At 48.7% G+C, this 22,609-nt stretch overlaps 3 protein-coding genes across 7 annotated transcripts in view; 2 read left to right on the top strand and 1 right to left on the bottom strand.

The window, feature by feature from the left end:
• FCHSD1 (FCH and double SH3 domains 1) overlaps positions 1–4,701 on the top strand; it is an 11,491-nt gene extending 6,790 nt beyond the window's left edge. For both annotated transcript variants that reach the window (XM_077768825.1, XM_077768826.1), the window contains exons 16-20: positions 120–237; positions 354–574; positions 1,373–1,460; positions 2,239–2,294; positions 2,422–4,701. In XM_077768825.1, the coding sequence (XP_077624951.1) occupies positions 120–237; positions 354–574; positions 1,373–1,460; positions 2,239–2,294; positions 2,422–2,487 (549 nt within the window). In that variant the 3' untranslated portion in view covers positions 2,488–4,701. The remainder of the gene's footprint in view (positions 1–119; positions 238–353; positions 575–1,372; positions 1,461–2,238; positions 2,295–2,421) is intronic.
• RELL2 (RELT like 2) lies at positions 2,933–7,083 on the bottom strand. 2 transcript variants are annotated; one of them, XM_077768822.1, is made up of 9 exons: positions 6,289–7,083; positions 5,948–6,105; positions 5,626–5,865; positions 5,164–5,229; positions 4,982–5,048; positions 4,358–4,543; positions 3,713–4,088; positions 3,551–3,584; positions 2,933–3,315 (listed from the first exon to the last, which is right to left on the bottom strand). In XM_077768822.1, exons 3-8 carry the CDS (start codon positions 5,807–5,809, stop codon positions 3,552–3,554), a joined length of 912 nt encoding a protein of 303 aa, XP_077624948.1. In that variant the 5' UTR covers positions 5,810–5,865; positions 5,948–6,105; positions 6,289–7,083; the 3' UTR covers positions 2,933–3,315; position 3,551. The 2 variants fall into 2 exon arrangements, with proteins under 2 accessions (XP_077624948.1, XP_077624950.1); XM_077768824.1 differs by having other exon boundaries at positions 5,626–5,815.
• On the top strand, positions 7,055–22,609 carry HDAC3 (histone deacetylase 3). Of its 3 annotated transcripts, none has more exons than XM_077768820.1 (15): positions 7,055–7,343; positions 7,438–7,520; positions 8,835–8,977; positions 14,453–14,534; positions 14,663–14,719; positions 14,841–14,896; positions 15,287–15,420; positions 16,211–16,291; positions 16,667–16,740; positions 16,904–16,968; positions 18,059–18,148; positions 18,274–18,332; positions 18,613–18,692; positions 18,993–19,150; positions 21,952–22,609. In XM_077768820.1, the coding sequence occupies exons 1-15, from the start codon at positions 7,055–7,057 to the stop codon at positions 22,019–22,021; spliced, it is 1,521 nt and encodes a 506-aa protein (XP_077624946.1). In that variant the 3' UTR covers positions 22,022–22,609. The 3 variants fall into 3 exon arrangements, 2 of the variants coding, with proteins under 2 accessions (XP_077624946.1, XP_077624947.1); XM_077768821.1 differs by having other exon boundaries at positions 7,228–7,330; XR_013336171.1 differs by lacking the exons at positions 18,274–18,332; positions 18,613–18,692; positions 18,993–19,150; positions 21,952–22,609 and having other exon boundaries at positions 16,642–16,740; positions 18,059–18,093.

Here is a 22,609-nt window from a genome sequence, read left to right as displayed (position 1 = left end):
AGGGTGTCTCTGTGGCTTGCAAGGATCCAGCCAGACAAGGCTAGAAGCTTAAGGAGGAGGGCTAGGGCCACGGACTACTGAGGCAAGTCTGTTATCTGTTCACATTGCTGGGCAAACAGGCTCGAAACCAGCACGGCGAGGTAGGCTTTGTCCCTGAGCGGTATCTCAACTTCCCGGACCTCTCCTTCCCTGAGAGTGGCCATGACAGCGACAACCCCTCGGGGGCAGAGCCCACAGGTGAGAATGGGAAATTAGGGGTCAGGGGATCTCAAGTGGTTGGGCCCTGGGATGTCATGGTCCTGGGGCACTACTGCCCATCAACTCCCCTCAACATCTCTCCTGGGCTTCTGCAGCTTTCCTGGCCCGTGCCCTATACAGCTACACAGGACAGAGTGCAGAGGAGCTGAGCTTCCCCGAGGGGGCGCTTATCCGCCTGCTGCCCAGGGCCCAGGATGGAGTGGATGATGGCTTCTGGAGGGGAGAATTTGGGGGCCATGTTGGAGTCTTCCCCTCCCTGCTAGTGGAGGAGCTGCTTGGTCCCCCAGGGCCCCCTGAACTCTCAGATCCTGAACAGGTGAGGCTTCCTTCTTTCTGGATCACCAGGCACCTCTGGGTTGACCCTCCCACTCCAATGAGGCCCCATATTCATCTTAATGCCCCCTCCCTTCTCCAGGTTTACTTCCTATAGTGGCTTGGGCCTCCCCAAGGAGTTTGGCTGGGCAGAGAAGAGGGAAACCCAGGCTGTCTTCATAAGAATTTGGTGGTCCTACTTTAGTGCTAGGTACATCTGAGTTCGGATTCCTATTGTATTACCTTGGGAAGCAATATAACCTCTGTGCTTTTGTCTTCACATGTAAAACAGAGTAATAATACGTACATCAGCAGCCCTCCTGTCATGATTAGAGATAATGGAGGTGAAGCTCCTAGCACAAGTGACCCATAGGAGGTTCTTTAATATATGGTACCTATGGTGACAAGGAAGAGCCTTGGCGTGGTAGTCAGGGGAGCCAGTTCTAGTCAGGACTTGACCACTAACTGGCTCCATTCTTTTGGATAGATAGCTTAATCTGAGTCTCACCTCTAACACAGAAAACATAAAAATCCCTACTCGATGGGATGGCAGTGAGGAATGAATTAATTAGTGTATACGAAGTGCCAGCAGAATGTCTGGGATAGTTAAGGGTCAGTAGATATTGGCTATTGAAATGTATATTAGCTACAGCCCCTACCTGGATATAAGCATTTGGCCACTGTCCAAATCGAGGAGTGATGTTGAGGAGTGATGGGACAGGCATTGAAGACAAGACAAGAGGAAAAGTTGATGAAACTGTCCTATATACCAGGAATAACTCTGTGTGCCTCTCCTTCCCAGATGCTGCCATCCCCTTCTCCTCCCAACTTCTCACCTCCTGTGCCCACCTGTGCCTTGGATGGAGCCCCTATACCTGTGCTGCCTGTGGGTGAGTAGAGGGCATTGGGGGCTCTGGGCGCAGAAGAGACGGGAAGAAGGAGCAAGGTTACATTCGACTTCTCTGCCTGCCGTCAGGAACCTCCTCCCTGAGGCTCACAGAAGCATGACGGGGAGAAGAACTTGGGTTTTGGAGGCAGGTGCATTGTTCAGACTTTGCCTGTGACTTCCCAGTGTGTAGTTTCAGGAGAGATATGTAACCTGCCTGGGCCTATTTACAGAGTGAGGAGAAAGGTCCCTACCTCACTGAATTGTTGTCAGCGTTAGAAAGATGGGCCTAGCATTAGCACGCATGCACGTAGTAGCTGTTTTCTCATGATGAATATTTGACAAATTAGCCAGATTCCCCCAGTGTTTTATCTTTTCTGAAACCTTCTGGTGCTTCTGTTTTCTTCATGGAGCCTCTGTCCCTGATTCTAGAGGTCCCTGTGAGCATTTTCTGCACCTCCTATACCTGTAGTTCACTTGGAAGGATTTAGCACTCAGTCATTCATTTTGTTTGTTGGTTTTTCACTTTTAGGTCCCTGACACAGCCATTGGGAGTGGGAGTGCTGTGAATCCCATTTCCCCCTCTCTGGTACCTTGCACAGGGCTGATGATACAGCAGGTGACAAATAAGTGTTGAGAATAGATGGACTGATGGATTTTATGGCTCAGATTAGTGACTATTCATTAATACAACGAACACTTAGTGCCATTGTTGTAAGTGCTGGAGATGCAGCAGTGAACAAAACAAAACCTGAAGACTGACTTGTGGTTCTTGTTTGTAGACCAAGACCTGGAATGCCCTGGACCCCTGGACATGATGGCACCTCGACTCAGGCCGGTAAGGGCCCCTCCCTTGGAGGAGACGTGTCATTCCAATTTGTCCTGTTTTGTCTAGGGGGTTGAGGGAATGGACAGGGATATCCCCAAGGGAGGCTTCTGGAGCACTGACTGTGTGTTCCCTACAGATGCGTCCACCGCCTCCCCCACCAGCTAAAGCCCCGGATCCTGGCCACCCAGATCCTCTCACCTGAAGCCAGGGGATTGCTGTCCCCCAGTGATGCTGCTGTCCCTATTTCCATGATGTCAGAGACCACCCTCTCAATGATCTGAAGTGACAAAGCCAAAAGCCGGAGTCTTCCCCATTTCTACTCTCACCTCGGGGAGTAGAAACTTTCCTTCTCCCCCTTTCTAGGGCTGGAACTCACTCCCCCCCACCCCTTACTGTCCTCCTGCTATCTCTAGGGCTGGAACTCCGCCTTTTTCTTCTGCCACCACCCCATCTCTTGGGGGGTAAAATATCCTGAAATCCCTGGGGCTGGAAACCATTCTCCAAAGTCTTGAGTTGCTCCAGCCCATCTGTGTCTCCACCCTGGCTCTGTGACCCACCCCACTCCAGATGCCATGGCCACTGGGGTTGAGGGCTAGGACAGGAGCAAGCCTGTCAAAAGGAGCTGGAGCCAGTATGCAAAACAGCTGTAATGGTCTGAGCAGATTTATTGACAGTGAATAAAGGGCACTAAGCCCAAGCCAGGGCCTGGGCCTCTTGTGCCAAGAGGGCAGGGGGCCTATGGTGCTATTGCTTTAGGGGCCCACCAAGGGCAGGGGCCTGCTCCCAGCTGCCACGCTCTAGCACATGGAGCTAGGTGATGGGGAAGGGGTCAGGCGGCCTGTTGGCAGGCAGGGGAAGTGAAAGAGACTGAGGGACGGGGGTCCCCCAGCCTGAGACCATGCAACTCCAGGTGGAAGTAGAGCTGGTTCCTCAGCTGGGGGCAGTGCTGTCCAGTGAAGAGGAGGGCCTTCATGCCCACCCACCCCTGGCCCTGCCAGCTGGTATTCCATCAGCACAATGAAGAAGGAGGCTTGAAGGAGAGGAAGGGTAACAGTGTTGTTTCCTATTCAAGCTGTGTCTCAGCTTTTACCCAGGGGCTACAGGACCTTCCCTATCTCCTGGGGCACATGCCCACTCCCCACCACTAAACCAAAGAATGTGTAGCAAAGGCCAACCCTGGGAGTGCAGAGAGCCAATGGGCTTAGGTAATTTAAGTAGAGGGTGGGAGGATGAGATTATATGACTTTGGGCCCAGGCAGACTCACCTCACACACCCCCTGTGCCTCTTGGTGGGGACACCTATGAGAGAGAAATGGTCAATAATGGGAGAACAGGATGTGGGTCATATCAGTGACACCTCCCCCCACAACCCAGGGTAGAAGGCAATAAGAGCTAAGCCCACCATAGCCCTGCCCATGTCTTCATACCTGGTGATCTGTGGTGTCCAGTTTGCTTGGCTGTCCAACTGCCTCTCGACTGGCCAGTCCTGGGCTTGGGCCCTTCCCTCCAGCCCCTAGCATTGGCTCTGCAGAGGCTCTAGGGTTGCCCTCAAGTGTACAAGGGACTAAGCTACTGTCTCTGAGTCCTCCATTCTGCACTGAGGGACTGGCATGGGCCAGGGGCTGTGGCCTCTCAGGGGGCAGGCTCTCAACGGCAGGTGTCCCTGCCCTGGGCTGCCCTCCCCCAGACCCCTGACTACCCCCTATGTCCTGCCCTCCACCAGACCCCCAGCTCCTGTCCGTGGGAGAGCCATCACGATGCTCATGTAGTCCATAGCGCTTCTCTATGTGTGTCACCCGGAACCTGGGAAGGGAGAGAACACTGGGGCTTAGGACCACAACTCAGAGGCTGCTTGGCTTCCCTTCAGCTAGGGGCATCCTGGGTTTCATAGCTACTTCCTTCTAGCCAAGGGCAGGGGAGACCTCCCCAGATGGTGGGGCATATTGCATAGCCTGACTACTGCTGTAGTTCACAGTCTAGGAGAACAGAGCTGGGGACCATCTTTGGAATCAGGTGCCTGATCACGGGGGCTCCCACCTCAAACCCCCTTTCCCTGGGGCTTTCTATCCCACCTGCCCACAGAGAACACAGTGGTCTCCCCAGGCCGGGGGCGGCTCTTTCCTTCCTTGGAGCGTCCCTGACGGACAAGTGGGGGCCTCTTGTTGCGGCTACAGTGGATACAAGGGGCAGCAGACCCCAGATGCACTGTGTGATGATGGGAAGGGGCTCCGTCCTGCAGGCTGGAGGTAGCATCCATGCTGGACAATAGGAAAGAGGGGAGCAGGAGTGACATTACCATTTCCTTTCCTGTTCCATTTGCTCCTGTCCTTTGTGCTTCTTAAAACATCAGATGCCTCACTTTCCCCAGGCCCCAACACTCTTGTATTTATCTAATAAATGCAATATTGAGATGTTAGTGATCATGTGTTCTCCTTCCCAGGGTCGTTTGCTATAAAGCGGGCAATGTTTAACCCAAAAGAGTAGCACAAGGGATGAATGTTAGGCTTGATGATATCCAGATGGGAAGTATAATTTGAAGGAACTCAGATTCCTACAAAACTTCTTCCTTCCTATAGGTTAGTCAGCTATGCGTTCCCCCTGCCCAAACATGCGAAGATATTGGGAAAGGATTGTGCTGGAGGAGAGGGTACTCTCCAAAGCAAGCTAAGTCATGCTGGCCCTTGTTTCCAGCTCACCTGGACAGCTGCACTGTCCCTTCTCCTTCACTGTCCCCCAGCATCTCCTTCAAGGCCTCAGCATTGGCTGGGAGGAGAAGAAAGAGGGAGTCAGTGGAGGTGGAGGTCAGGGCAAGAGAAAGTTGAGTGAGGACTGGGGAGGGGTGTGGGGCTGGGAGAGCAAAGGGCCAGCCTACACCCACCTTCATTTTGGATGATGCAGCGAACAATCCTCTCTACTGTGTCCTCATTCATGTCATCGTCCTCAGCTGAAGGATGAGAGGTTGGCAAGGAAGCAGGAAATGAGTCAGCTTTGGGTGGACATTACCTGGTGGCTTCTGTGGCTTATTGCTCAAGACCTATCCCTTTGTCTGTTTGCCATCATGCTGCATGTTAGGATTTCAGGAGTCAGGGCAGTAAAGATGGGAAAATAAGTGGGAGCCCAAGACAACCAACAATGGGCCCTTCCCACCCATCCTGCCTTTTCTAGCCTTGCTTTCAGGATGGTGTCTTCCCACTTGCAGACTCAAGAAAGCATCATTAAGCCTCCCTGAACGCATGGTAAGAGTTTGGCCTGGGTCTCTTGGCCAGGAAGGCAAAAGGAGGTGTGAGGTGAAGGGTATGGGAGAAAGGTGACTGAGCCAGGTTCTGGGTTCTTCACTCACGGGGCTGGAGCTGGGCATCATCAGGCTCCGAGCCCCTCGACGTGCGGCAGCGGTAGCCCTTCTTCTTGAGCACGTGGCAGATCATGAAGCCTACAAGGCCCATGAGGAAGAAGACCAGCACAAGCAGGAAGAGCATGTACAGCCCATGTTGGGGCGGCTCCAGGATAGGCTGTGGTTCCGACATGAGGCCCTGGGGGGCGAGCGCGGGCCAGGGCGCCTTCTGGGGTTAGGGGGCTGTAGCTAGGGACGGGGGGAGGGATAGGAAATCGGTCCTCAGGACCCAAAACCAACAAGCCTCGGAGGTCCGGCCCCACCCCCCTACCCAACCAAGGAGCTGTCCGTGTCACGGGTGCTGGTCCGGGGCAGGGGTGCCAGAAGGCGGCTGCGCAAGCCCTCTTCCACGACCCTGATCCTGCTTCCCAGACGCCCAGAGCGTTCCCCTTTCCAGCTTGTCCTGCGCTTCCGTCCCTTCCAAGGACACTGCAGAGAGAGATGGGACGGAATTCTCCGGCGGTCGGCTCAAGAATCGCGCTTGAGTCAGCGTCCGCACCTCCTCCGCGCCGGCCTGAGCCAGGCCTCTGCAACCCCCTCCCCTGCCTGTATTCCCGCACAACGCCACCCCTTTGGGTTCCTCCCATCCAGACCACCTGGCCCACTCGGTACCGGTGGTTTGGTTCTGGCTCCGGCTCCAGATCGGGTTCCTGTTCCAGGGGCGTCCTAGTCCGGCTCGGGGCCCCCGACGCCCTCCCGGTGCTCATCCCTTGCTTCCTCCCCCTCCCCCCTTCGCCGCCTCACCGGCTCCGGGCTGCGGCTGCAGATACCGGTGCCGCGGCAGGCGGGGGGAGGGAAGGATGAAGAGGGATGCGGGCTGGTTGGGAGCGGCGACAGGCTTCGGACAACTCCGACTGTGGGAAGGGGAAGGAGATGGGGTGGGGGTGGGGGCGCCGCCGCAGCCGCCCTAGGTTCCCAAATGCTTTCGCCAGTCGCTAGCCCAGGACTAGGGGGCGGAGCGCAGGTGTGCGGGGCGGAGAGCGAGAGCCTCGCGCGCTTGTGAGCGCAAATGTGGTGCGCGCGTGACTGCGCCGCCCCCTCCCCCTCCTCGGGGGGAGTGTGCGGCGCCGAGTCTGGGTCCGGGTGGGGAGGACAGGCAGTCAGACGAGAGTGCTCTCCACAAGTCTATCCGGCACTCCTGGCGCGGCTCCTGCCCTCAGATGCCTCAGCCGAGTGGATAGCCGGGAATCTTCCCAGTGGGCCGGGAAAAGCTGGCTTTCTGCACCCGAGAGGGACGGAGTGGCTGGTTCTCCGGAGTCTCCTAGGCTGGTGACCACGGCCTGAGCCCCGTTTGGGGCAGGTGGCTGGACTAGATGTCTCAGCTTCCCGAGGATTTGGCCCCCGCCGGGAAGGAAATGACCCTAGCATCCTAGGACCTATGCTACGCGTCCTCCGCAAAGCCCAGGCGCTCACGCTCCAGAACCTAGAAGGGCGAACCAAGCGAGGGGCGGAACTCCGCAGGGGGCGTGGCCAGGAGGCGGGTCGTGGGTTTCCCGGTTCCGCAGAGGCAGGCTGCGTGCTTGCGCAGCACGTACGAGCGGGGGTGGGGCAGGCGGCCAGGCGGGCGGCAGTAGCGCGGGGCCTGGTCCCGCCGGCACCATGGCCAAGACCGTGGCCTATTTCTACGACCCTGACGTGGGCAACTTCCACTACGGTGAGGGAACAAGGTTGTACGCGAGGGATTTCGGGACGCGGAAGTCACGAGGAGGGGGCTACAACTCCAGCGACGGGAACTGACGAACTCTCTTCTCCCACCCGCAGGGGCAGGGCACCCTATGAAGCCCCATCGCTTGGCATTGACCCATAGTCTGGTCCTGCACTACGGTCTCTATAAGAAAATGATCGTGAGTCCTAGCATCGCTGCTGTGTTTTGAGGGTGGAGTCGAGCTGGGCGGCTCTAGGATCTGTGGGCTGCACTGAAAGCACAGTGTGCGACCTGCCTTTGGGGTGGGGAGGAGGCTGGATTGCCGGAGTTAGGAGCACCCGCGGTAAGCAGTGTTGGTGGGTGGATCCACCGACTTCATGGGAGTTACTTTATCACTTTAGGTCGCTAACCTTTGACCTCAGGTGAACCAACCTCTGCCCTATGGTGAGGGTGGAGTGGGGCCGGTTTAAAGGCAGATGTTTTCCTCCCCACCATCTTGGGGTGTAGGCAGTCCTGTGGCTTTAAGAAAGAGAGAGGGGCTGGATCACTATATCTGGATGTAAAGCGTTCCCACCCCTTCTCCCCCACCTCTCTGCGCCTCCAAGGAGCTAGAGCTCCAGAGAGGACTCTGCAGGCCTGTGTGCAAATATGTATATATGTGTGGAAGAGAGCAGATGTCCTGGGTATTTCCTTATCAACTTAGAATGCCTGCATACAGTTCTATTTAATTGCTACCCAATCCTCTTGTCTCCCAGATACGCACTTGGGACAGATAATCTCCAGCTTGGAATTTATAGTTGTGATAGGCGATTGTAACAGTTAGGTTTAGCCCTCTTGGGTCACAAGGGGAATTAGACAACAGTACCAATGAGTGTTCCTCTCTGTTTGTGCTGTCAAAAGGTTATAGAAAAGACTAAGGTGATGTTAGTGCACGATTCTATGAATCCTTTGAAGTTGTTTGCTGGTATATACCTGTGTGCATTTTCTGGGGAGAGAACCTTTTTGTTCTTGCCCAGTTTCTAAAGAACTGCATGAATCCCTCAAAAGCTAACTAATCTCTGGCTTAATACCTTGGCACCTTGATTTTTAATTAGAAGGTTGTCACAAATCCCAAATTACTTAACTCCAAAATTAAGAACTCTGAGGAGAGAGGGCGGAATCAGAGCCAAGGGGAGGAGATGAGTATGGAAAGAATAAAAAATAGGCGCTCGAAAGAACAGCGCAGGTAGATCAGGGCTCAGGGTTGATAAGGTGGGAAAGATTGGGCTGAAAGTGGGAAGAAGGCAAGTCAGCTGGTCTTTAGGAGGCTTGATCTTAGTTCCCCAGCTGGCTAATCAGAGCCTCTCATCTTTGCTGATGTTTGCTTCTTATAATAACAAGGATTGAAGGGGTGAGGGGACCACTGCCGTGTGTTGTTTTGGACAGTCTGCGAGTCTGGGGTCAGTGTGGGGAGTCTAATCCCAATGAATGAGACTGACCTTGCCTCGGTTCACCTCATGTTTTCCATCCCGAGGTCTTCAAGCCATACCAGGCTTCCCAGCATGATATGTGCCGCTTTCACTCTGAGGACTACATCGACTTCTTGCAGAGAGTCAGCCCCACCAATATGCAAGGCTTCACCAAGAGCCTTAATGCCTTCAACGTGGGCGACGACTGGTGAGGGGAGGCCTGGGATTTTTAATGCCAGCCATTTTGAGGAGAATGCTTGAATGAGGTCTCCTGGCAGCAGTGGGAATTATGAAGGGGGTCGTATTTGTCAGTGAAGCATCATTTACTCGTTTGTTTTTTCAACAAATATTTATTGGTTGTTTGCTTTAGGCCAGGCCCTGTGCTAAGTAGTGACAGTGCAATAAGACACACCAACAAAATTTTGATATTATAGTTGTGCTAAGTCCTGTGAAGGAGAGGTATGTGGCCAACTGTGAGAGTGTATACTTGGGAGAATTAACCATTTTGGGTATGAGATGGTCAGTGGAGGCTTCCTAGAGGAAGTAATGGAGATTAAGCTGAGATCTGAAGAAAGAGTAGGAAGTAATTAGGTGAAAGGTGGCTGGGAGGACAGAGGGGAGGGCAGGAATGTCAGTGGGTATAGGGATAATGTGTTGAGGGTCTGTACAAGGTTGGTATGTCATTTGAGAAACAGAAAAAAGATCAACCACAGTTAATGAAGAAAAGAGTGATCTGAATCAAGGCTAAAGAGATGCTCAAGGCCTCTGAATAGTAAATATTATGAATTGAGGCTCTTACCCCTAGAGTAGAGGGAAATTATCAAAGTGTTTTAAAAGCAAGAGAGTGATTTTCACAGAGAGAGGTTTACATTGAGCTTTTCATACAAAGAAGATTCAGAGTTAGCTCCTTTGGGGAAGGCAGTGGATAACAAAGATAAGCCATGATCCCTGCTTACATTCTTGTATATATTCATGAAAATGTAGTGATTATAATAGCTCCCATTTACTCAATTTATTTTTAAACTTTTTATTAGGAAAATTTCAAACATTTCTGAAAGACTAGTACTGTAAATTCCTGTATATCCATCACCACCTGCAACACTTATAAACAAATGGCCAATCTTACTTCACCTACCTCCCAGATCATTTTAAACCAGATCTAACATTTTTGAAACTGTAAATACTTTATTGTGTATCTCCAAATGATACTCTTAAAAAAGAACCATACACACTTGAGTGCCTGGGAGGCTCATTCGGTTGAGCATCCAACTCTTATTATTAGCTCAAGTCATGATCCCAAGGTCTTGGTATCAAGTCCCATGTCGGGCTCTGCACTGAGCATGGAGGCTGCTTCAGATTCTCTCTCTGCCTCTCTCCCATGCTCATGCGTGCTCTCTTTCATGCTGTCTCTCTCTCTCTAAAAATTAAAAACAAAAGAAAACAAAACCTGCCAATACACATTATCATTATCACTCCTTAACAGTAATTCCTTAATATCATTATATATGCAGTCAGTATTCTGATTTTTCCAACTGTCTCCTAAACTTTTCTTTTTTTGCAGTTGATTGTATTTGGTTAACACATCTCTTAAGACTTTTAAACTGTAGTGTTTTCCTCTGTACTTTGAATTTATTTCTTGCGGAAACCAGGCTGTTAATTTGTAGTGTCCTACAATAGCCACTATTTATTGAATGCTTACTCTGCTATTCTCACGTTTGCCGGTACATCCACTTAATTCTCACATTAACAGTGAGATGTTATAGTCTTTTCCCTTAAGTTAGGCATAAGGAGACCACAATTTGAGATTTACATAACTAGCCTAAGGCACAAAACTGGTCAGTGGAAATGGCAGGATTCAGATCCAGAGCCCAGGTTTTAAATACTTAAGTGTTCCCCAAAAGGTCGTGCCAACAGAAACACTCTGAGCTGGAAGATAGAAACCAACTCCTTATGCTGGCATTTAGCACCTTCCCAGGCTTATCCTTACGCCCCTGCTTCCATCGAATTCCTTCCTGGAATTGTTCCTCTTTCAACCTCTCCAAGGCCTTCCTGGTCTTCATACAGCTATGAAGCCTCATACCACGAAGCCTTTCTTAACCACACCAGGTGCAAAGTTCTGTCCTGTACATGCTGCCCTGGTCATTTGGTGTTTGATCTATGCTGTCCTGGGAGCTTCCTTGGTTTTTTGTCTTTGCTGCTGCTGTTGTCTCCGAGCTCACTTTATTCGTGTCCGACAGAATGCAGTCACCCTCAGGCCACAGCTAGGGCTGTAACCACTCTCTGTGTAGTTAGGGAATACTACCACTGGGCCCTTTGCACTGCGGTGGTTGTTCTCTTAAACTTAAGCTACAGTCCCGTTTATGTGTGTATTTCAGATAAGAATCAGGGATTTTCCCTTTTAATTAATTTCTGATTGTTTTCAAAGTGATCTACTATAAAAAGCCTAATTATACTGCAAGGCTTTTTTTTATGGTTTATTTATTTTTGAGACAGAGAGAGACAGAGACAGAGACAGAGCACAGTGGGGGAGAGGCAGAGAGAGAGGGAGACACAGAATCTGAAACAGGCTCCAGGCTCTGAGCTGTCGGCACAGAACCGAACGCGGGCCTTGAACGGAAGAACTGTGAGATCATGACCTGAGCCGAAGTCAGACGCTTAACCGACTGAGCCACCGAGGTGCCCCTGCAAGGCTTTTAATGTGGGGAGAAAAAAGCAGTCCCAAATCTATCCCTCACATCCACAGATCCCTCTCCCCAGTGGCAGCCACTTTCAGGTCCTTAGCTATTTCTTCTGATATTTACCTTTGAATTTAAAAGAACTGATTCTAATCTGCTATTGTTCCTAATAATCTATAATACTTAAATAATGCCTACTTTGTATCAGGTACTTTTTTTTTTTTTACATTTATTTATTTTTTGAGAGACAGAGCACAAGTGGGGGAGGCCAGAGAGAGAGAGGGAGAAACAGAATCCAAAGCAGGCTCCAGGCTCTCAGCTGTCAGCACAGAGCCCGACATGGGGCTCAAACTCAAACGGTTGAGATCATGACCTGAGCCGAAGTTGGATGCTTAACCAACTGAGCCACCCAGGTACCCCTGTCAGGTACTTTAAATGCTTCACAGGCTTCAGCTCATTTAATCTCATCAATCTCTGTGAACCAGGGCCTGCTATTGTCTCCTTTTTACAGGTTAGGACACTGAAGCACAGAAACTTTATTTTTTAAATTTAATTAATTAATTAATTTAGAGAGGAAAGAAAGCAGAACGTTACATAAGTAGGGGAGGGGCAGAGATAGAAGGAGAAAGAGAGTGAAATCATGACCTGAGCTGAAATCAAATCAAGAATCAGAGGGGCACCTGGGTGGCTCAATCAGTTGAGCTTCCGACTTCAGCTCAGGTCATGATCTTGCAGTTTGTGAGTTCGAGTGCCACATCAGGCTCTGTGCTGACAGCTCAGAGCCTGGAGCCTGCTTCGGATTCTGTGTCTCCCTCTCTCTCTGCTCCTCCCCCGCTGGTGCTCTGTCTGTCTCTGTCTCTCAAAAATAAATAAATAAACTTTATTAAAAAAATTAAAAGAAAAAAAATCAAGAGTCAGGTACTTAACTGTTGGAGCCATCCAGGCGTCTCAGGCACAGAAACTTTAAACGGCTTGCCCAATCTCATGATCATTACTAAGTGTTAAAGAGCCAAAGTTTGAACCTAGGTAATCTGGCTCCAGAATCTGGTCTCTTAAATCACGCTACCATATTACACTGCCTGTCATAATATGCTTATATTGCTATTTCTTCACTTTTCAACTTCAGGTGTTTTCTCTTAAACTCTTAGTATGGGAAATGAGAATTTAGTCTCCTCATACCATCACCCTGGCTTCCCCTCTCCTCCCAGCTTCACAATATAGTTATATCACTATTTTTATTAAATAAGTATTCTATGTTTACATCGTTATAACTTTGAAAAATTCATTTACCAGAGAGTGAAATAGTATAGCAGTTTAATCTTTCTATTTGTACACCTTATTGTTTTTCCAGGGGTCGATGATGACATTGTTTTTTCATTTGCTCAGTTTTCTAGGTATCAGTTGTGAATTCTTCCCAGAACCTTTGTGAAATTATAAAACTCCATACACTTCTTATTTTCGTAGTCAAATGTATCAGATGAACAATTCGTTTTTGAGAACTAAAACTACCTAATCTTTTTTTTAATTTTTAAAAAATGTTTGTTTATTTTTCAGAGGGGAGGGCAGAGAGAAAGGGAGACACAGAATCCAAAGCAGGCTCCATGCTCTGAGCAAGCTGTCAGCACAGAGCCTGATGCAGAGCCCAAAGTTACAAACTGCGAGATCATGACCTGAGCTAAGGTTGGACGCTTAACCAATTGAACCACCCAGGTGCCCCCAAAACTAGGGCTCTTTTAAGCCTTTCCTTTTTCATAAGTCAACTTTATGAAGGTAAATTTGCATACAGTAAAATTCACTTTTTTTTAAAAAGTTGGTTTATTTATTTTGAGAGAGAGCGAGCAGGGGAATGGCAGAGAGAAAGAATCCCCGGCAGGCTCTGTGCTGTCAGCACGGAGCCTGATGTGGGGCTTGGTCACCCAAATTGTGAGATCATGACCTGAGCAGAAATCAAGAGTTGGACACTTAACTGAGCCACCCATGCACCCTAAAATTCACCCTTTTTAGGTTTGTAGTTTCGAGAGTTTTAACAATATGTATCAAGGTATAGATTATTTCCATTATTCCACAAAGGGCTCCTGTATTCTTTTACAATCAATCTCTTCTTTCCAGCTTAGCTGCAGGCAACTACTGATCTGTGGTCTGTCCCTATATTTTGCCTTTTTTAGAGTGTTATATAAATGGAGCCATATAGTATATAATCTTTTGTATCTGATTTTAAGCTTCTCCTTTTTATGAAAAAAAAAAAAGATGGTAATCATTATAACTAACATTTATCGACTTACCGAGTACTAGGTACCACACACTTTGTTAAAGGCTTTCTGTGGATTATCCTTATTACTTTTTCAGGCCTATGGGAATAAATACAGCTTTTTCTTAAAAATGTGTAATTCCAAAGAATATTATTGAATATTGTGTTAAAATATGATACGCTTAAAAGGATCTTTTAAGAATAGCAAAGTTTAGGGGCGCCCAGGTGGCTTAGTCAGTTAAGCGTCCGACTTTCGCTTAGGTCATGATCTCGCAGGTCGTGGGTTCGAGCCCTGCGTCCGGCTCTGTGCTGACTGCCAGCTCAGAGCCTGGAGCCTGCTTCAGTCTGTGACTCCCTCTCTCTCTGACCCTCCCCTGCTCATGCTGTCTCTCTCTCTCTCCTAGAAATAAATTAAAAAAAAAAAAAAAGAATAGCAAAGTTTATATTCTCTCTCAATTTATTTCCTTTTTGGTGTGTTGCTTAAGTACCTAGAAGCTGCCTACTTTTCTCCCCAACCAGGATACAAACTCCCTGACAGAGTTAAATGTGTTTTTACTTCCCATCCAATGGCTTGCACAGGGCTTGGTACACGGCTTGGTCCAAAATATTTGTTGAATAAATTTGCACATAACTTGGGTGCATGGGGGGTGGGGAGAAGTTTATTAAAGAATGGAGGTTGGAGGGGTTTGGAATCAGGGGAGAGGTGTAGGAAGGGTCTGGATGGAGGTAAAGGGCTGTGACTTGCTTCTCTTCCCTGCAGCCCAGTGTTTCCCGGGCTCTTTGAGTTCTGTTCCCGTTACACAGGCGCATCTTTACAAGGAGCAACCCAGCTGAACAACAAGGTGACCATGGCCCTGAGTCCTGTTCTCCCTTTCCTGTGGGTCCTTACGCTCAACCTCAACCTGAACCTGAGCTTCCAGCTTTGGGGATGGGCAAGGAGGACTGTGAGTTGGGTGTGTTTGTCTTTCAGATCTGTGATATTGCCATTAACTGGGCTGGTGGTCTGCACCATGCCAAGAAATTTGAGGTGAGTGAAGAGATGATGGGGGAGACAATGACTGCCCTAGGGTAGGTGGTCAGGATGACAGTAGGGGGCAGCTGGGTAGAGGAATCGTTCCTTTCTTTGTAAGACCACTGTCTCACTATAGGCCTCTGGCTTCTGCTATGTCAATGACATTGTGATTGGCATCCTGGAGCTGCTCAAGTAAGTAGCCTGGGAGGAGCTGGAGGGACTTGTGAGACCTGTGGCTGAGGAGGTCTCTCAGACTGCCCTGGCCCTGACCCTGGCCTCCACCCCCATACTGGCTTCTCCACAGTTCGTAATGCTTTACTCAGACTTCCTTCTCTGTGTGATGGTGCAAACTCCCTGCTGCCTGCTCACATTTCAGTCTTCTCTGCACATCCCTCTCCTGTCCCTGCCTCCAGGCTGGAGCCCCAGGGTTGCCCTTAGGGAACTGGTGGCATTAGGTTTCAGGTGACTTGGGCTGAAGCAGACTCTTCATAATTCCAGACCTTGTTTTGGGAGGAGTGCGTCGGGCGGTTTTCTTGCTGGGGTTCCACTCTACCTCAGACCCTGGCTTGGCCCTCATTCCAGGTACCACCCTCGGGTGCTCTACATTGATATTGACATCCACCACGGTGATGGAGTTCAGGAAGCCTTCTACCTCACTGACCGGGTCATGACAGTCTCCTTCCACAAATACGGAAACTACTTCTTTCCTGGCACAGGTACGGGAATAGGGATGACCGTCCTCTTTGCTCCCTCAGCTCTCTACCATGATGGCCTCCTGCTCAACCTTCAGGTCTTGGCTCAGGTGCCCTCTCCTCGGAGAAGTCTCTCCTGACCACCACAGTTAAAAGTAACCCCTCCTTCCCCGCTACTCTGTCACATCCCCATGCTTGCCTCTCTCAGAGCACTCACTGCTATTTGTATTTGTTGCGATGTTTTGTTTTGTTCACTGTCTCCCTCCTCATCATGCCCACCTGCCAAGAATATAAGCTTGGTGGGGTTTCATTCATTTCATTAGTTCTCTTTACTGCTAGATCCCCAGCACCTAGTACACAGGTTGGCTCATAGTAGGCCCTCAAATATCATTTGTTGAGGGGCGCCTGGGTGGCTTAGTCAGTTAAGCGTCCGACTTTCGCTTAGGTCATGATCTCGCGGTTCGTGGGTTCGAGCCCCGCGTCGGGCTCTGTGCTGACTGCCAGCTCAGAGCCTGGAGCCTGTTTCAGAGTCTGTGACTCCCTCTCTCTCTGACCCTCCCCTTCTCACGCTGTCTCTCTCTCTCTCTCCTAGAAATAAATAAAACATTAAAAAAAAAAACACTTTAAAAAAATATATATATATTATTTGTTGAATGAATGCAAGCCACAAGAGGCGAAGTGGCTCTAGGGAGAATGTGGTAGAGGGACATAGATGTAGTGAGAGACCCTCAGGGTACAGGCTGGGGTTGAAGCAGCTGGGTTGTGAGTGCCCTCTGTGGGTGGCTCCCATCTCCTACTCTCCGCTTCCCTATAGGTGACATGTATGAAGTTGGAGCAGAGAGTGGCCGCTACTACTGTCTTAATGTGCCCTTGCGGGATGGCATTGATGACCAGAGTAAGTATTGAAGTCTTTTCCCTGCACACTAGACCTCTTCTTTCTCTCCTTGAATTAACCTCTTCTGCCTGGTATTGTCTGCTATTGGGCCAGGTGTCCTTAAGGATGAATGGCCTTCAGAGGGACCATGAACCCCCCCGGAAATTGTATGCAACATGTTATGTGTAGGTGCATTTTTCTGGGAAAAGGGTCATTAGCTTTCATCAGTCACTCAAAGGGGTCTGGGACCCCATTCAGAAGTTCAGAACCAATGATTTGGTTCTTAGGGCTGCCCCTTTTCCTGGGCTACATGCTCTCTCAACCCCCTTTTTCCTTTTGTTCCCTGTCTCCCCATCCCCTTGGGGTGCCAGGTGCCCATCTTTGGCCCTCTCCCAGGTTACAAGCACCTTTTCCAGCCGGTTATCAACCAGGTGGTGGACTTCTACCAACCCACATGCATTGTGCTCCAGGTAATACTGTCCATGCCTCCTCAAGAGGGCTCTACCTGGGCTTCGGGGAAGAGAGCAGGGAGGAGGGGAGCCCTGGCATTGGTCAGGGAAGGGAAGTGAAGGACATCTGGGACATTCTGATCGGTTATCTCACTGCAGCTGCCTGGGGTTTTGCTTTTTGCAGTGTGGAGCTGACTCTCTGGGCTGTGATCGCCTGGGCTGCTTCAACCTCAGCATTCGAGGGCATGGGTGAGATTTGTTTTCCTTCCCCGCCCCCAGGTTTTCAAGTGTCTTTGGGCCTCAGTACATGAAGTGAGGGTAGGTGGCAAATGGGCCATAGGAAGAATAGGGAGAGTCACTCCCAAGCAGTGAGAAGGGCCCATGCAGAGGCATGAGACAGGGAAGAACTGGTGTAGCGGGGGAGATGAAGTCACAGCAGTGAGGCAAGAACACAGAGAGCAAGCTGGAGGCGGTTTGACTTGAGGCCTGAGAAGTCAGCAGTGACAAGGTTGTACAGAGCCCTTACCTCCTGGTAAGGAGTCTGGATTGTATTTCAGATACGATGGGAAACTGCTGGAAGATCTTTAAACAGGGAAGTGACATGATCCAAGTCAGGTTTGAAAGCGACTGCTCTGATTGCTGAATGGAGAAAGGATTGGGGTGGGGGTCAGGGACAGGAGCAGAGGTGGAAAGACCAGCTAGGAAGCTGTTGTCCAGGCAGCAAATGCGGTGCTTGAATTTAGGCGGAGAAGGTGCCCAATGAGCCATATGTGATTGGAGTTCTATTTTGGAGGCTAGAACTGACAGCAGTTGCTGGGGCATTGATGAGAATAGTTGATTAACAGATGGGGTGCCAGGGTGGGTGTTGAGCAGGATGGAGGTGGGAGTGCACTTTGTTTTTTAAATTTTCATTGAGATAAAACATGTATATAATAAAGTACACATACCTCAAGAGTATAAGTCAATGAATTTCACTACCTAGATCAAGATATGGAACTTTCTCGGGGGCACTTGGGTGGCTTAGTCAGTTAATTAAGTGTCCTACTTCGGCTCGGGTCATGATCTCATGGTTTGTGAGTTCAAGCCCCACATGAGGCTCTGTGCTGACAGCTCAGAGCCTGGAGCCGGATTTGGATTCTGTGTCTCCCTGTATCTCTGTCCCTCCCCACTCACTCTCTGTCTCTCTCTGGCTCTCAAAAATGAATAAATGTTAAAAAAATTAAAAGAAGATAAGTAACATTTTCTAGTTCCCTTGTACTCCTTCCACACGATAGCTAGAGATGTACATTTTGACTTTTTGAGAACTTCTTCCAGCCATTCCTCTGGTTCCTTTTAACAGGGAATGTGTCGAATATGTCAAGAGCTTCAATATCCCTCTTCTGGTGCTAGGTGGTGGTGGCTATACTGTCCGAAATGTTGCCCGTTGCTGGTAAGCATACTTCCTGATTTTCTTCCTCCCCCTTGTCCACTGTGAGTTTGGGGCTCCCTGAGAGGTGGCCAGGTGGCCCTGCAGCCCACTTGCTCAGCTGAGCCCAGTCTGCTATTTGGTTTCAGGACATATGAAACATCGCTGCTGGTAGAAGAGGCCATTAGTGAGGAGCTTCCCTATAGCGGTAAGGACCACCCCATGATACCCCATAGCAGGAAGCCATTCTCAGAAGACCCCTGAACGGCCTGGTTTGAAGGCAGATGGGAATTTTTTTTTTCTTATTATTACAGATAGGCAATTTGACACTCGAGGAGCTCTGCATACTGAACTCCTGAGCAGGGAAAAGATGGGACAGCTAATTTGCAGGGGGTTTTGATGGGAAGGATATAGGTTGGGAGATCTCAGGACCTGCTTGTCTCTGTCTGAGCCATGCCTTTTCTCCTCATCTCCCTTTCCCTGCTTAGAATACTTCGAGTACTTTGCCCCAGACTTCACGCTCCATCCGGATGTCAGCACCCGCATCGAGAATCAGAATTCACGCCAGGTCAGCAACGTGGAGAGAGAGGCTGAACACAAGGGTGGGGGCCGCCCAGGAGAGGTCCAGGATGAAATCAGAGAAATGAGAGAAGAGACGAAAGTTCTTAGTTGTCACTGTAACTCTTACCAGCTGGTAGGCAGCTCGAGTTCCAGGAAAGGCAGTTGGGGTCAGGAGGAGGGATGGTTATCAGGTGGGGACTTGAACTAGTGTTCAGAAAGGGATTATAACTAGGAGTAGGGGTGAAAGGCAGCGAGAAGAGTGGGTGCTCTGGGAATCAATCACTCTTTATTCCAAATCCCCAACCAGTATCTGGACCAGATCCGCCAGACAATCTTTGAAAACCTGAAGATGCTGAACCATGCACCTAGTGTCCAGATTCACGATGTGCCTGCAGACCTCCTGACCTATGACAGGACTGACGAGGCTGATGCAGAAGAGAGGGGTCCTGAGGAGAACTATAGCAGGTCTGGGGCAGTGACTTGACAGCAGGGGCTTCCAACGGGCGTGTTGGGGAAGTTAAGAGTGAAAAAGTAAATTAGAAGGCATTAGCTTAATCGTTTCTGGCTTAGCTCCATTAGTATGCTTACTTTTTGGTCTGTTGCAATTCCACACTCTCTTTTGTGTATGTGGGTATGCCACAAATAAGTAATTTATTGCCAGAATTTTAAGCAACACCAAAATACGTTGCATTCACACAATCCCAGACCAGTTCCACAAAGTGACCACTGTTAATAGTTTGATTTATATCTTTTCAGTTAGACCTTTTCCAGTAGATTATAAGTATACTACTCAACATGCAAATATGAACCCAAACACACATACACACTCCTTCTCAGAATTTGTGGCATCTTTTGTTATTAAATGCAAGTTGGATTCTTCTATATAGGTTACTATACAATTTACAACTTGTTCTTTTTTTTTAACAGAAGAGTCTATCTTTCCATGTGATTATTTATACATCTGCTTCATTATTTTTTGACTGTATAATACTCCATTGTGTTGATGTAGCATAATCTAACCAAGTACCATTGATGGCATTTATATTATTTCCCATTTATTTTTACCATCACAAAGAATATGGTGATGCACCCTCTCATACACGTATACATCTTTGCCTGCTTATTTGAGTGGGCTTTGTGCACTAAACTTTATATTTGCTGCCAAATTGCCTTCCAAAAAATCTGTAATGGTTTATAATCTTCCCAGCATTTTACATGCTTCTTCCAAGTTCAAAGCTCTACAGGATTGCTTACATACTCTCTAAGACCCTTTGATTTCTTTCCTCTGTTCATTTTTTCAGGTGTGATAATTATGTTTTTTTAAGTCTTTCTGAGATATATACTAAAATATTTACAGATGTGTTAGGGGAAAAAAGAGATTAGGATAGAGCTTTTTTTTTTTTTAATCTAAATCCCAGAATAGGCTTTTCTGAAAAATGGAGGGAAAAGACAGCAGAACCCAGAAATGCAGAAACGGATGCACTTAATGGAGAACAGATATCCTTACGTGACTGAGGGATAACCACAGCTGGATACTCACACCTCCTACGTAGTGTGAGAGGTTTGAGCTGGCCCTGAGTCTGATTGACCCTTCTCAGTCCCTTCCATAATCTGCTTCTCTGTCTTAGAGGTCAGCTTCCAGATCTCTCCTTTAGACCTGGGCTTTACTGTTGGACCTTCAGGACGGCTTCCCTCCTCCTCCATGAACATCACCTTATCCCCACTCCTGATTGAGGAAGTATCTGAACCTCTGGCCTAAGGATTCCTTTTTAATGTATCACCTCCTTGTCAGTTTCTCCAGGTCTCTGAAGCTTGACTTGTAGAATTGATTTTCTTAAAAACTTGCTTTGAAGTTACTCCTTTTGGCAAAGTTTGGCTTTTTCATCTCTGGTTCTAAAGGCTCTTATCTGGGCCTAGTCTCTATATAATACTACCCCCTCTCAACAGCCAGCAGAAGCCTCAGGCCTCTTCCTGCCCTAAGCCCTACCTCACTGTGAGACCCCTCAGCGAGTTCCTGTTCTTTGATGCCTATAGTTTCAGCTTGCATAGCACTTGCAGAATTGTAATAGGATGACTACTTTTTGTGGGTTTGCTAAACATCAAACTCAATACTAAGTGCTTTGTATTAAAACATATGTATCACCATTGTCATCGTTCTACTGTCATCAGACAACCCTAAGAGGTGGCTGTTACGCTCAAATTACCAGAGGAGGAATCTGAGGCTCAGAGAGGTTAAGTAATTTGCCAAAGGTCCTATATCTAATTAAATATCACGACTGAGAGTCAAACCTGAGTCTCTGACCCCACATCTTTAACCCTTATGTACTCAGAGGTAGCTGAGACATTGCTTACCAGGAAGAGAGGGCCTTTCTTGACTTTGTTCTCCGGCTTCTCTTTGACAACTTTCTCCCTTCTCGCTTGCTTATCAGCTGTGGACAAGGTAATTCAGTTTTCAGTTATTCATGTTCTCCCAGAGAGTAGTTTTCCAAAAAGAAAGAAACCAGTATTGAGTACTTAACTGGGCCCTGTGTTGCTTTCCCATCCCTTTCCTCACTCTCGTGCTTACACCTCTCCTTTCCATTGCTTTTAGAACAAAACCCCATTCTTTGATCATGGCTTTAGAAAGCCCTGCGTGCTGGTGTTTGCCTGTGTCCGTGGTCTCATCTGTAACTGCTCTCCTCCCTGCACGCTGCTCCCAGCTGTCCTAGCCTTCGTGCTCATACTGGAATACAGCAATCACCTTCCACCTGATAACACTGTACTTGGTTTTCTGGCAGCTTGAAATGAGCTTCCTCAGATCTTTGCCTGGCCATCTCCTTCTCAGACTTGAAGCCTTACTTTTCAGCTGTCTCTAATAATTCTGCCTGAACTTTACCCTTTTTTTCCCATTCATTCTCTGTCAGATCCCTTTATTTCCTTCTTTTCAGAGCACTTTCCACCATGGGAAATTATCATCTTTATTTGCTTACTTTTTAGTTGTTGTCGCTCTTGTTTATAAGTTTTTTAAGGATAGGCAGAAATTGTATCGAACTTCTCATCTGCTGTATTGCTGTGGCTTATGATGGTGGCTGGCACAGAGTAGTCTCTCATTAAATGTTTATTGACTACATGGATGGGTGGAATGGATCACTACCAGTCTCTGCCAACGGGAGAGGAGTGGTTCCTTGACAAAAGGGGCCTAAGACGTGGCTCCAGAGAGGGTGCCAGTGTCGGGGAAGATGAGAACTTGGGGAATAGAACTCTGACCTCTCTCCCTTGCTTTGCAGGCCAGAGGCACCCAATGAGTTCTATGATGGAGACCATGACAATGACAAGGAAAGTGACGTGGAGATTTAAGAGCAGCTGGGCTTGTTATATCCCAAGGAATTCCTTTTTACCTCTTGTTTGGGCAGGAGGAAAAAGGTGTGGCGCCCACAGCCCTGGATGGTCACCTTCAGAGCTTTTACCAGTGCTGGAGGAGGGTTTAGAGACCACACCTGGTTTTTGAACCAACTATCCCCTTTACGCTGTTTCCCAAGGCCTGACAATGGTACTGATTAGGGATTGGATTGGGGACAAGGATAGCTTCCCCTAGGACATCTTGGGCAATGGGCCCTAGAGGCCAGTCCCAGCCACTTTGGCCCCCTTACTCCTTCCCTGTTTCCCTCCAACCCAGAGACTTTTAGGGATGAAGGTGTTAGACAGGAGTGAAGTTACCTCTGACTTCCTCCTTTCCTGGTTTCTCCTACAACAAGCCTTGTTTTCAGTGCAGGTGAAGAGTCAGGGATTTTAGAGGGCTCTGGCTCTCTAACAACCTTAACCCCAGATGATGGGAAATATGGTTTCGAATCCGGGGAGGATGTGAAAATGTCCCTTTCTAACTTTTGGCTTTATGTCCATTTTACCACTGTTTTTATCCAATAAACCAAGTTGGTATTTTTTGTA

Source organism: Crocuta crocuta, unplaced genomic scaffold (genome assembly GCF_008692635.1).
Source record: "Crocuta crocuta isolate KB4526 unplaced genomic scaffold, BGI_CrCroc_1.0 scaffold64, whole genome shotgun sequence".
NCBI classification, from domain to species: domain Eukaryota; kingdom Metazoa; phylum Chordata; class Mammalia; order Carnivora; family Hyaenidae; genus Crocuta; species Crocuta crocuta.
The sequence above is the reverse complement of the archived record's forward strand: the minus strand, read 5'-3'. Positions and strand labels throughout refer to the sequence as shown.